This window comes from Neocloeon triangulifer, unplaced genomic scaffold (genome assembly GCF_031216515.1).
Source record: "Neocloeon triangulifer isolate White Clay Creek 2 clone unplaced genomic scaffold, ASM3121651v1 ptg000001l, whole genome shotgun sequence".
Taxonomy (NCBI): domain Eukaryota; kingdom Metazoa; phylum Arthropoda; class Insecta; order Ephemeroptera; family Baetidae; genus Neocloeon; species Neocloeon triangulifer.
The window spans coordinates 8,011,009-8,025,079 of NW_026775544.1; the positions used below are offsets into that span (position 1 = coordinate 8,011,009).

General features: G+C 40.0%; 1 protein-coding gene across 2 annotated transcripts in view; it reads right to left on the reverse strand.

Annotated features, from left to right (window-relative positions):
• LOC132205515 (hemicentin-1-like) overlaps positions 1–14,071 on the reverse strand; it is a 210,292-nt gene that overhangs the window by 25,205 nt on the left and 171,016 nt on the right. For both annotated transcript variants that reach the window (XM_059634617.1, XM_059634610.1), the window contains exon 4: positions 11,674–11,784. In XM_059634617.1, the coding sequence (XP_059490600.1) occupies positions 11,674–11,784 (111 nt within the window). The remainder of the gene's footprint in view (positions 1–11,673; positions 11,785–14,071) is intronic.

Sequence of the window (14,071 nt, forward strand, 5' to 3'; positions counted from 1 at the left end):
AATAAGAACAAACATAATTTTTTTTTGTGTGGCGAGCTTTCGTTGTCTCCTCTCCGAACTCGTTCCTGCAAACTTTAATTAAAAAGCCGTTTTCTAATTATCCAAAAAACCAAGAGCGACGAGAACAAGTCTGCCGGCGATAAGGATAATTAGAAAGTTATCTTCGCACATCAGGTTCATAAATCTCGGACCAAGCAGCTTGGAAAATTATCCCCGATTTAAAGACGGGGAGCAACAATGCCGGGAATACACACTTTTCCTAATTTAAAAAGTCAAACTTTCCGAAGTTATGAGAGATATTTTGCTGCTCCAGTAAATTCTGTTCTGGGAAAAAAATAATGCGCCAAGAGAGAGCGAAAAAAGGGCGGAATGCGAAGTTGTGGGGGTGCCGCGTGCGCTTTCGCAGGCAAGGAGAAAAATCTCTTTCTCTTTTTATAGCATCCAGGGATTTCAATATCAGCACACGCCTGGCGGAAGGCGCACAAAAAATACAACCCGGCTCGCCTTAGTTTGAAGTTTTTAATGTATTTAAATGTGTTTTTCTTTGCGAGAGCCGGCAGGGTCGGCGAAGTGTCTGCGCTATCGCATTCCACTCGGGTGACTCTCACAAGAGCCTCCCCAAAAGAAGAGATATGAAGACAATTTCATGCGAGGGCCCTTAACACGGAGCGACACAGAAATGCCACCGATCTCCAGCAACACTTCTTTGATCCCGGGTATAATCGAACTTATTGTGCCGCCGCCGCCGTTTTTCGGGAAATGACTCTCTTTTCCTTCTCAGCTGCTCGTGGCACCAACTTATGTTTGATTTATGAGAGATGCCGCTCGCGCTCGCGAGCGTGTATACATTACGTTAAGGATTTGGTGGATAAAGTAGCGATTGTGCCCAGCAGAGTAGAAAATGGAGATAAAACACATCCCTCCGTCTGAATATTGTTTTCAAACAATCTAGAAAGGCCCATCAGGATATCGGATTACGTGCATTCGAAAAAACTTTGACCGGTGCCGCTTTGAGCGTGTCAGGCACTTTGTTTGAACTTGAAGGGTAGTTTTTTACTTTTGGTATCGCTCAACTCAAGCGGGGCTTTCAAAGTAAACAGCACTTTCAATCTTTTTTAGGGCAGCTGAAAAGCTTTTCGTTATAAATTCTTTAAATTGGTTCCAATGTATATCAACTGATAAAAAAACGACAAAAAATAAAGGAAAACACAACACACAAAGCTAATTTTTAAAAGTAGTTATATTACAGACATTTTGATTTAAAAATAGATGAAAAGTCAAACTTTTTCATTACTAGTTAGTGAGTAAAATTTTCATGCTATTCTTGAGAGTGTTTTATCATTAAAAAATGGTTAATTTACCATTTACTAAAGAATTGATGAAATCACAGAACGAAAACAACACATTATTGATTGGTTGAAAATAATAATAATGATGATTATTATTATTATTCATGCTGCTATAAGGTAATTAATTTAAAACTAAGAAAAGAGAAATAAATATTTTTACATAAAATTTAACTATAAAAATTACATTTAAAGTATGTTAAATGTTAGCAAGGTGTAATATTGAAATGAATGAAGCAACTTTAGTAAAGTCTAAAAAGCGATTGGCAAAAAGAGATGCAAAATTGAATTTGGCAGGATAAGTGGTGGCTGTGGCGATGCTGATAGATTTGCGGCCGCTCGATGCGGGTGTTACCTGCCGGAGGATAATTAAATGATGTGTCAACGCACAAACTCATTAATTAATTACGAGTGAAACTTTTGAGGCTCATCGCTCGGTGGAGGACAAGTGGGCGCAGCCCCACCACGGCGCACGTTTTACAATATTCGGATGGAAATCTTTTGTCAATATAAACACAGAGGGGAAACGGGGTTGCACAAGGGAAAGGGGTGCCGGGCGGGTTTAGCCGACCTTGTAATATTATAATTGAATAAGTTTGCTAAAAAATTAATTCCAAGTGAAGTGTTCCTGATGCAGCGCGAGCACACGCGCGCACAGCCATAAATTACAAGCAGACGAAAGCAAACCTCGGCGGCAGGAAAATGTTTTTCAAGTTCATTTCAGCGTGTGAAATTTATCGATCGCGATAAATCACGAATTTTTTAAAGAGTTTGACTTGTCAGACAGGCCCACTTTTGTTCTTTTTAATCATTCGCGCACACTTGTGAGAGGGAAAAAAAGAACACGTACGTTTTCGGCGGTTGAGAGAATAAAGGACAAAAAAGGTGGGCGCCGTTTGAAAAGCGTGTGCGGGAATGGACACCAATGGGCTGCTCCGCATAAAAATTGACCCATTCCCTGCTCTTGTGCAGGCGCAGACTGGAATATTGTGTTTCCTCCTCTCGTATGTTTTGCGAGTGTGCCGCTTTTGTTACAGCAATTTTGCATCATTTGCAGAAGACACGCACGCACACACATACAAACACATATACACAAAACGCGCCCCGTTTGATAAAAAGCGGCTGGAGAGGCACGGAAAAAAAGCAGCGGGCAGAAACACAATATGGCAAACAAAGGAAGTTTCCGCCTGAAGAACTGTTTGCATGTATTTTAGCGGCATCATTATATTTGTTAGGCGAATCCTATTATCGCAGCCTCTCGAAGTCGTGAACGAATTTTCATGCTCGCTCCTCCCGCGTATTTTCCACAACAGCTCAGCTTCATTAAAAATAAAACAGGCCAACGTTATACCTGCGTGCGTACTCAAATAATGGAACGTCGCAAATCTCCGCCGCCTCCTCCTCATTTTCATTCACCGCGTCTCTCTCTCTCATCATCTTGAATTTTCTCAGCGGCACCGCCATATTTCTTTTGTTTGAATTCCGGGGCGCTGCTCGAGCGCCTTTAATTTCGTTCTCCGGGCACAATTTTTCAGCTCCGTCGGTCAATATTAGATTTTTCTCGCGCCCCGCCAGCACCAAAAAGTGATTATCTCCCGGCTTAATTTCATCTCTCGCTCTTTTTTGTTTTATCAGCATCTTTCGCGCGCTCATCTCATTTATTCCTTGTCACACTCGGTGCTTTTCCCTCTGCTGGTCGCCATCGAAATTCTGCTTCTTCTCAGCATGATAAGCTGCCGTCATATTACAGCTTCTCTCTCTTTCTCGTTCTGTCGTCTGCCGTAAGACTGTGTATGTGTGTTTATGTTATGGAGCTGTATGTGGATTTCGATCCACGGTCTCTCTCGCGTGCTTCTTCCTTCCTAGCACGGGGCTCTTCTTTCCATTTATTTAATACTGTGCAAACATCTCCCTGAGAGCAAAACACAATTTTAGCTCGTGCGCGCCACACGTAATCTTTGTTTGCGCCCTCCGGCGTTTCAACTGCACTCACTTAATTTATTATTTCAATCCGTCGCGTCGAATTAATCCGCGTTCAATTCAATAAGCAAAACGTGCAAACATACACATTCGTATTTAATCCTCCTCGTGCAGTATAATGTTTTAATTGCGCTCAAAATGTATTGTTTGAAAACAGAATACGACACAAAAAGCTAATTTCAGAGCAGGGAGAACTCGATGAAAGCGGTGAAATGTTCTTGTAATTGTGCCAAAAGGGGCCGGAAAGTAGGAAAAAAGACGACGTGTTTTTACAATTCCGCCTCTGAACACTCGAAAGAGGAAAGAAAATAAGTTTTGTTTATTTAGATAATATTAAAAGTTGCCGCTGAAAGATCTACTTGATTCATGTACCCTGTTTCCTGCCGTGTTTGGAAAAGTTTTTGCTTGTTTCAGCTTGTTTATTTATTAATGAAATCTGATGGCTTGGCTCACTAAACATCCCCAGAAAAGTCAAAACTTTGAGAGTTATCTTCCTGGTAAACTGGACCAACTATTAAATTTTTTAGTATTTGCTTGATTTTATGCTATTCATCGAGCAGGTGAAAAAGAAAATATTTCTGCAGAGGAAAACTAAAATCTCGTTTTTTATTACTATAAAATAAATTTAAGTATTCACAAAACGGACCGCAACAAATAATAATATAATTTAAGCCCACATTTTTTTTTATCTGGAAACAAAACAACCAATATTTTTTCGGTTCTTAATCCTCTCTGCAAAAAACAAATAACACGTGCAAAAATAAAGTCTGGTCTTACCGGCCAGCTCAGCATCAGCGTGACGCGTAATTGATTTATCAGCATTTCGGTGGCACAGTAAACAACCAGCAGGATTGTTTTTTTTTTACGAAGGCTCTAAAAAAAAATCTCTAGCAGGGCTAGAAAAGTACGGGTGCAGATTCGGCTGTCTCATGTGTGCGTGGTATTCGCAAAAATAGCGAGCAGTCCCACTTGTTTTCTTCTGTTTGTGCCGGCTTTGTTCATCCCCTTGAGTCTTTGTTTCAACCCACTTTATGATCTCAACTAGAAAAAGCTGCAGCGACGTGTTTGCCAGCGGGAGAAAAGAAGGGCTAAACCGACCACCCTCCTTCTCCCTGCCACGAGACAGACGCGATAAATAATCAGTGAATTATTATTCTATTTACCAGAGATTCAAATCTTCCGCAGCCTTCCCCATGTACACTATTGATCAGCAGCAATGGGACTGGTGCTCGGCTGTCGCTATCTTTTCACTACTTATATCCGCTACACTTTTTCCCATATATTTTCCCCACTCCGATGATAGCGATACTCATCGCTGGCAGATTTATTTCTAAGTCTTGCCACATTTTCTAGCAGCATCAAAACTCATCGTCGATGGAGAGGTTCAATAAAAAATATCCTCCCAGCTGTATCCTCATTTGCAGATCTCGTGGAAGGCGAAAAGATTTCCAACTTTGTGGTTTGAGAGCATTGGAGTGCACCAACGGCATCAGTTAATGATGGAGGTATTCACAATTGAAAGTAGGTCGTCGAGAAAATGACCTGCTCCGTATTTAATTTGCAAGTCGAAACGTCATGAATAGCAGCGTAGAGAACATTTTTATGAAAGGCTGTCAACACCAATTTAATACATTACTAGGAATGCATATTTGCGTTCTGTGGAAGGCCGCGTTTTTCTCGATAAAAATTCGCAGCCTCACTCACTCCGAGCGTTCACTTCGTCAATTTTCGCAAGCATATAGGTGTAAAATTTCACCCCGCCGGCGAGAAATGGCAAAGAAAATTGCGACGAATTTGCTCTAGTGCGCAGCAGACAACACCATCCGCGAACACATCCAGGCTCTTCCTCTTGAAAAAAGGCTGAAAAAGTGTAAGTGTGTGTGTGTGTGCCCGTGGCGCAAAATACAAAAGCAGCAGCAGCAGCGACACACTACATACTAACAAAAGGGTAATCAAGGAAGCAATTGCATAGAAAATTCACCAGCAAATGGCCCGAAACTTAACATTGTCGTGGAGGGAAAAGTGCAGGCAGGGAAAATCTGCCAGTGTGGAACGGACGGACCCAAAAGCACTCTGGGCGGTTCGCTATAAAGCAGCAGATAAGCCGAACGAATTCACGGCGACGCGGAGAATAAAACGAGAAGAGACGACACAAAAACAACACCCCAAAAGCCCGTTCAAAGAAATAGAAAAACCAATTAACGTGATGAGCTCTGTGGATTTGAATTCGGCCTAGCACGCCTGCTACGTTTTCCACGTAAATCTTTCTCGAACCGGAAAGACTTCAGAGCTAGGATTGTCTTTCGCCGAGTTTACAAGCTAAAAATTGTGCCCTCCGCGAGTATAATGTTGCCGGCATTATTTGCTGCATTTTAAATAACTTTCGGGCTGAACTTGAGCCTCTCAGCAGCAGTGCGAGATCTTCCGCATCGATCAATACTCGGCACCAACGCCAGAGAGCAGCTCTGTAGTGTGCGCGGGGCCGCCGAGAGACAACGACTTTCCACCTCGCCGTGTCACATCTGACATGCGAAAACTTTTTTATCACTTTAAAATGAGATCCAGCCGCCCGGCAAGGTGTGGTGCTGTTCTTCATTTTTATTTCATAAACTCTCCGAAAAGGTCAAAACGACAGAAGCATTCAAGTGGAAAAGCAATTATTAAAAAAAAAACCGAGCGTGGACTTAATAAAAATATGCATCGTTACCAGTGCGTATTTTTTTATGTAACCACTAAAAATCAAGATTAGTTCTGTATTTCTAACTCATTCAAGTTTGACATTTATGCAAAAAGCAGAAAAAAAATTCCGGAACTGCCAACGAGATTATTTTTTGCACCTTCCAGGAATGGGAAAAGCTCAAAGGCTCGTGTACATAAATCCTAAACACACACTCCTCCTGCGGCCGAGACGTGCTTCTTCAAAGCAAAACTCTGCGGCTATAAGCAGCAAATCCGAACCCCCTGGAGAGCCGATTTGCAATAATTCCAGATGACTGCTTGCAAAAAAGCAACAAGGTAAGCGCCTCCCGCTATCTTTCCCATAGTTTCCCGTAACTCAGCACGCAGCCACGCATGCATCTCGCATTAGTGCTGGGGGTGTATCTCTCGCCGAGAAGAAGTTCCAAGTAATCCATCAGATACGCTCGAGGAGCACGAGAAAGCAGGCCATAAATAAATTCTGCGATGATTCCAGCTGATTATTAACAATCAATACAGCCGGTTATTTGCCAGCAGCGTTCCAATCTGATGGAATCCGCGCCAAGCGATCGAGCGTTGGCAAAATATTCGCCCGTCGCGCTCGAGCGGAAAAACGACTCTTTGCTGAGCCGAACCAAAAACAAATATGGTTTGTTCCGCAAACAAGTTCCGAATAAAAAAAATAGTATTAAAAAAAAACGAGACTTGCAGGGAAAGTGATTATGACAATGCATGCACACGTCTGCTCTCGGAACAGCGGCGAGTGGATATTGCAAGGGGTTGCCAGCAGACAGGCGTGCTCAAAAGGATTATGCTCGACAGCCGACGAGTCGGGCTCTCCGTGAGTGCGCTTGACGAGTAACATCTCCACGTAATTAAAGCTCATTTCCTTTTTCGCACAGCTTGCGTTTCCCGGGGCGAGCGCTTTTGTACACGGCGCTCGCTCCTCTCATAGAGCGGCACTGCGGTTTTGCAGGCAGCTAATTTCAATGACTTGGTGTGAAAAAATAAACATTGTCAGACCAAGTTGCAGAAAGCAAATTGTTTTGTGCTGTGGAAATGGTTTGCAAAGTCTAAAGACCGAACAAGGATATTTATAGCGGTGCTGAATTTGGCAAGAGAACGCGGAATGATTTTTTTGGTATTGTTATGGCTGCTCTCTCTCGCTCACCGCCGCCTTTGTTTGGCGCAATTGTGTAAACAGCGTGGGTAAGAAAAGAGGAAAATGGTCAAAGCTCGCTCTTCGAAGGAGGATTTGCCAGGAATTACTCAGAGAATTTGTCTAGATCAGATAGAAAAATGGCAAAGTTTATTTTGATCAAAACAGTATTATTAAAATATAGAAACACTAAATTTGTTAGAAGATAATATAATTATATTTTTTTTTTGGAAAATTTAAAATTAATAGCAAAATAATTGCAGTGGGTTGGATTGTTCAGTAAACGTAAAACTACCAATAAGTTTATTGTTTAATTTTCAACGTTCTAAAAAATTTCCACTTTTATCAGGTAAAATATACAATTATTTTTTTAATAAATAAATTCAATAAATCTTATGGTATTTTATAATTTATTATAATATCCATTATAAAATATTTTTTATATTTCTTTTCTCAGTTTTTTCAGTTAATTAAAATATGCAAAAAGTTTTTTCAATGTAATATTTTATTATTATTATTATTATTGTTTATTTGTCCAAATTGTTACATAAATGCTATTAACATTTTCATTATGAATGCACAATCATGGCACAAAAAATGAGCAAAATATTTTGAGCGCAGGCTCTCTAATTTGTAGCTAGGCAATTTTCTAATAACATTAAAGTACCTATTCAGTCCACATCTAAGCTTCTCTGATTTTCTCTTTGTAAGCAATATTAACTATGTGTAAGCCGATTTCCAATTGAAAAGTGATGGTTGCGACCAAGAAACGCTGACATACCAAGTGCAAAGGGCCATTTTGCATGCAAATTAGCCACCGCCACCACAAGTACGTACACTCTTGTATTATTGCACATAGTTGTGCGCCGAGGGTAATCCAATATTCATGCACATACGTGATGACAGGCTTGGCACATAGGCGGCTAATTACCCAGGCCGGGTGTAATGCAATTGGCACTCTCGCTGCCACGTTCTGATCCGAAAGTGTGCAGTTGGAAATGATCGAGAGTGTTAAGTGGGTCGCGCTTTTGTTTCTGGCAAGGGAGTGAATTTCGACGGCTTTAAAAACAAAGCGAATGAACCCCGTGAGACCTTTTAAACTTTTTTTCTTCGCAAGAGCGCGTCCCCAGGGGTCAAAAATCATGCCGGGCTGGACCGGTGCGTGTGTGTGTGCGCAATAATTAATGTGACGATTGCTGCGCCTGACAAGGAGAATTTGTACATGCAACTTGCCGGTCCAAAGTAATAAATCACGCCTACTGCTGTGAGAGATTCGATAAAATTTTCGCCAAGTCTGACAATGCCACTCTGCATTATTCCGGGCCAGCAGCAAGCAATCACCGCGCTGACGAGTCGTTAACGACCTAGCAAAAATTATAACCACCAACTCGTCATTCTTATATCTTCTCTTTGGCACGTTATTTTAGACAGACCCTTTACAGTTTTAATCAGTGTAACTTGAACCACCGCACAGATTGTTAAAAGTTGAAAGAAAGGACACGAAAATTAAAGTCATGGAGAGTCTCCATTTCTGCATAGAAATGCCAAGTATTCATTAAAGGCCAATTAATTAATCTTTTCAAAATCATGTGTCGTCGACTCACCAAAATTTATTATATTATCAGACAATTGATTCCACCCGTGATTGAAAGGTTAAGGAATTTCCATTTACTACTTTTGTCTCTTATATCAATTAATCAAATAATTTCTTTTGGCAAAAATCAAAGAAAAAATATTAAATAGCTTGAAAATTTTAACTTAAGTTTTGAAATTGAATGAATGCACATTAATCAAGATGATAAAATCTCTGACCTGAGATTTTATTTGACCTATCGAAAATTTAATTTCTTACTTCGTATTGTGAGAGTTGAATACTTTTTATTTTTACATTTACAAAATGCTGATAATTATTTTTACCATTACATGTTTATATTATTTTTGAGTTTGTATTGTAGTTATTAATACTTTGATCTTTCGTTTTCGCAGCATGTTCATAAATTATCTTCGCAATAAGTGGATTACTTAAAAGCGCAGGCATACTTAACACGCCAAGTAATTTAAGTCAATTAACGCCACGTCAGTAGTACGTCTTCATTCAACAAGTTGCGCCTGCTGATCAATCGAGAGCCTCCACTTTTGAAGCTCACGCGAGTGTAGAATTTGAGCAAAAAATTGCAACCGGGCCGGAAAGGGCTAATTGGCGCAACTACCGGGCCGGGCGTAAAAGTAATGCCGCAGCTTAGAGAGAGTGTCGCGCAGGCGGAGCACAAAAGCCCCATTTCCAGCAAATGAAAAAACGTCATGTAGCAATAAAATTTAATAGAACGAAATACAAACGCCATCAAATAAAAAGAACACGTGTGTGTGTGTGTTGCCAAATCCCCCATAAATTAATACAAATGGGCGTCTCCTAGAATTTGTCCTCACAAGCAAAAAAATCATCGAGGAAAGAGAAAGGAAGGAAAAAAATGACAGATAAATCTGGTGTGCTTGTGGAAATGATTGTCATTCTATTGCCGGCGGTGCAGCCATTAGAAACAACCCTTTCCACCCCTGCTGTTGCGCCACTCGAATTCTTGTGTATGTTAGGAGAGCTGCGGCTGGCGTGCTCGTCCGCCGCAGCAGCATCAACGTCAATATTATCTACGTAAAGCAATGCCGCCGCACGATTGCTTTTTTGGGACAATGGCCGCGCGCCGTGTATGTGCCGCAGTTTCGCCCACGTCGTCCATTTTTAAACCCGTCTGCAGTTTCCAGTGATTGCGCCTCTCTTTTCCTTGCGAGGGATTTTTTCCCGTTCGTTCTTCGCACCACTTGCGGGAGGTGCTCATAACCGGTATTGAATTCTCTTTTTCTCTTCTCCCGCCCGGCGATAAGGACGGCTGCGGACAATGGCCGTGTGATTGATTGGGCCGATTGTGACCTCGAGTCGACGTCACTTTCAGCGCGCCGACCAGCCGAAATTTGAGATGCTTTCGGACAATCAAACCGCTTGCTAGATAAAGAACACTCGGTAAAATGAGCTGTTTGCGCTGCGAAATGGGTGTTTTTTTCCTTTCTTTCTGCGTGCCTTGATTGCAGATAAAAAAAGGTGGAAAATAGCATAAATTGTAAAAAACTGGTATGCGGAGAGATTTGAACATATATTTAATAAAAATTATTAATAAAGGAAAACTGATCAAATCACCACATTAACATTTTGATCTTTTGGCCAAAACTCGAATTGGTTTTTATTGTTGCAAACAAACTTATCCTTCCGCAAGATAAAATCAAATTAAGGATAGCCTTTGTTCTGCAGACCCTTGCCATTTGAATAAATGCAAGCGTGCGCGTGTTGTAAAAATTCATCGGCCACGCGCCAAATGTTTTTCTCTTCCGGCTTTTTTCGTTGCGCCTCTCGAGTAGAGCGGCCCATTAGCCAGCGAAAGATGCAGAAAATGAAATTTGGCCAGCCTTTGGGGTGTAAGATGCGCCTTCCTTTTTACACTCTCACGCTCCCTTTGGGATAAGAACCGAAAAGCCTTGAAACCGGAACACACAAACACCGCGCGAAAACACTTACGAAACATCAGCAATCCTAATATGGTCCTACGTCCTCCATGCAAAACCGAGCAAGCTAAAGCCGAAATGATGGTTTTTCCTCGCCACATAAAAAAAAGGACGAGGAACGTGCCGAACAAACGGAAATGCTTTATTTTAATTCAAAACGTTGAAAAATATATCCCCCTTGAAAAAGGAAAAAGGTGATTGCAATCTGGTTCTGTGAATGAAGCTTGATTTCGCAGTTGGATTCTTGTCAATCAATCGTTCTCGTTTGGGTCCGCTCAAATTTTCATTTGCCCACCCACGGTGCGTATTGAATTTTTATGTTCTGCTGACGTAAAAAAAGCACTCATCCGCCGGTATCAATTTCATTTATTTTTGAAGCAATACAAATAAAAAATGAAGGTGATACATGCTCAATTTTTATATTTTAGATGAGTATGGTAACGGAAATGTTTATTTTCGTCTATTTTTCTAAACATTAACTCGGTAGAGATTGACATAAATAGCAGAAGTAATCATAGTATAGCACCTTTCATTATGGTTTTATTATTATTTATTTTTCCGAATTAAAATTATTGTATTCACGGAGAAGAATAAAATATTTAAAGACTATTAAACATCTACAATATACAACAATGATGATATTAGAATTTGAGTCCGATGAGCTGCATCCGTTAAACTTATCCCATTCAAATACATTCAAAATTTAATTTTATTTCAAATTTAAAAAGAAATAACAAAGTTAAAATATTATTTTTTTACTAAAGGTTTCTACGATTGAGGTATTTTATTAAGTGAACCAAAATAGTCGTTCTAATGAGATCGGAATGCGAAAGGCGATTAATATTCCATAGTTAACCCTCTACCTGCGCAAAAGGCCAATTTGGCTAAAGGAACCGGGATGACAGAAGACGCTGGAGACGAAAATGGAATGACATGACTTACCTCCGAATACATCACAGCGTAAAATGAGCTTGGAGCCTTCGACGTAAGGGCCGACCACAGAGACGCGCTCCGTGCCAACCTCGTCGGTAATTACAATCCTTTGAGGCGGAACTGCAACAATAATTAAGAGACAGCATTAATCATACTGGTTGAAATATGAGCCACAGTCAGTCGGAATGCGAAGCGCTACTCGGAACAAAACCATGACAACTCATCAAATTTCAGTTACGCGCCTGTCGCTCTACCACTGATAATTAATTGAGCGGATTGCACGATCCAAAGGGGTGCTTTGGCAAATTTCGGTCTCATTTGGCAAAATCAAGATTTAATTAAAAACGTACCCTAAATTTTCGCTAATTAATTGAATGAAACTGAACACCGAAAAATAGCTTCAAACATTTTGGTCTGCTCGGATTTTAGCTTTTACTGGCGCATGAATACTGATTGTGAATAGACTGCTCGTTTTAAAAAACACTTTGAGATGCAAAAAGAAAGCTAACGCGTATTAAATTATTCTTTTTCGTAGACAAATACGAGATTGATGGTCGTGTGTGTGCGTTTTCAGCGAGCTGCTGGAGCGGTATATCGAAATTGTGCGCGGGGTCTGATTGAAAAAGTGGGTCGTCCTGCGGGACGAGGTGTAGCTCGCATCGGCCTAGCTGGGGAGTGTCTTGGGTTGACAGACAGACAGTTCCACGCTACCACCTCCTCGTGAATAATGTAGCGAATGCTTGCACAGCAGACAGACAAAAAAAGAATGACTGCTGCTGAGAAGAGATGAAAGGCTAATAGTTTGAGTAAAGCCTCCCGCGCCCACACACATACATAATGCTGCCTTTTTTGGATGCGGTGACGCTGACGTGGGCCCATCTAGCAAATGGAAAGGCGGCCGAATGAGCATGGCAAAGTGTATTAGGGGATAGTTCCTTTTTGTCCAACACAAACTGGTAGTCGTTTCAGTTTTTTTCTTTTTAAAACTTAACAAACACGGAAAGATGATAGCGGTTTTCAGCAGACAAATGTTTCAAATTTAACCGAAATATTTATAATATATTTTAGAGATTACTTAATCTTTAAAGTAATTATTAAAAAAATTATTTTGTAAATAAATTGTAAAAATTTGGTTACATTTATACAATTTAGATGATGATCCTTTTGATTGCTTGAAAAGCTTTAATTTTATTCCACAATTGGAGAAAATTCAGATAAATTTAGATTTATTTTCAAAATTTAGCTGTTTTTATTTATAAATTATATTTTAAATTTTAATATCATTAACTATTATGAAAATTTTGTAGATTTGATTATTAAACAGCCCAGTTGGGTGGATTTTTTTTCATTGAATTATTTAACATAACGAATTTTCCTGATTTGCATCACAAATATACAATAACAGTTTGCACACATGTGTTTCTAAAGAGGGAAACGAAAATTTGTGTGTTATTTTATTGACGGCTTTGCAGATTAGAGGGATTAGAGCAAACAGGAAAATAAAGTACCTGAAATACACAGTCAATTTTAACGTTCTCTTAATGATTAGAACGAGCAAATAATGTTGCCATGCAAACGCGAACATGATTGAAAATAATACTTGAATTATTAATAAATTATGAACCGCGCTTATACTACTTGAGAATGATGTTTTTATTAATAAAATTTAGTTGAGCTGAGCCATGAAAAATGTTAATGGCTCTCTTAGCGGGGGAAAGTCCAGTTTATCTTACAATTAGGGTATAATCAAATTTAAATTTCAAATTTTTTATTTTCTAAAATAAAAAAAGTGTCAATTTTACATTTTTTTTCCGAAAAGCTTGTCAAGAAAATGCATGTAAATTTTCAACTCAAATTTTGTTTGTAGTTTTCATTTATGTTTTGATTATTTGGTTCTCGTTATAGGCAGATATTTCCTTGTGGTAAACAAATAAACTTAATTTACAACTGTATCATCACGTTAAGCCCCTTCAGCAAAATATTCAAAAATATTATTTTCATGCGACCACACTCAAAAATGTTAAATAAACCCTGATCATTGTAAGTTAAAGTTGTTTCCAAATTAATTAAATCCGTTGCTGTTTTATTTTTAATTTGCCTCACTGAATTTGACAGGAGCTGGTCAACAACTCCAATCCTCCCTGGGCAAAGCGCTAGGTAAAGAGCGCTTATTAAAAATCCGTGGCCTGTATTACGGAGCGGTTGGCACCGGCGGGAGAGCCGCCGCAGTGCGTGTGCGTTATTATTGCGTGGAATTTAGGCGAGAGGAGATTAGACACGGTGCGCCTTGCCTGCCAGCGGCCGCACTATCAGCCGCCTTTGTTTCATGCGGCGGCTATCTGCCGGCTAAAATAACTTTGCGTATTCAAAGTCGGGGAGAGAGAGAGATGCAGTCTTTGTTGTACCG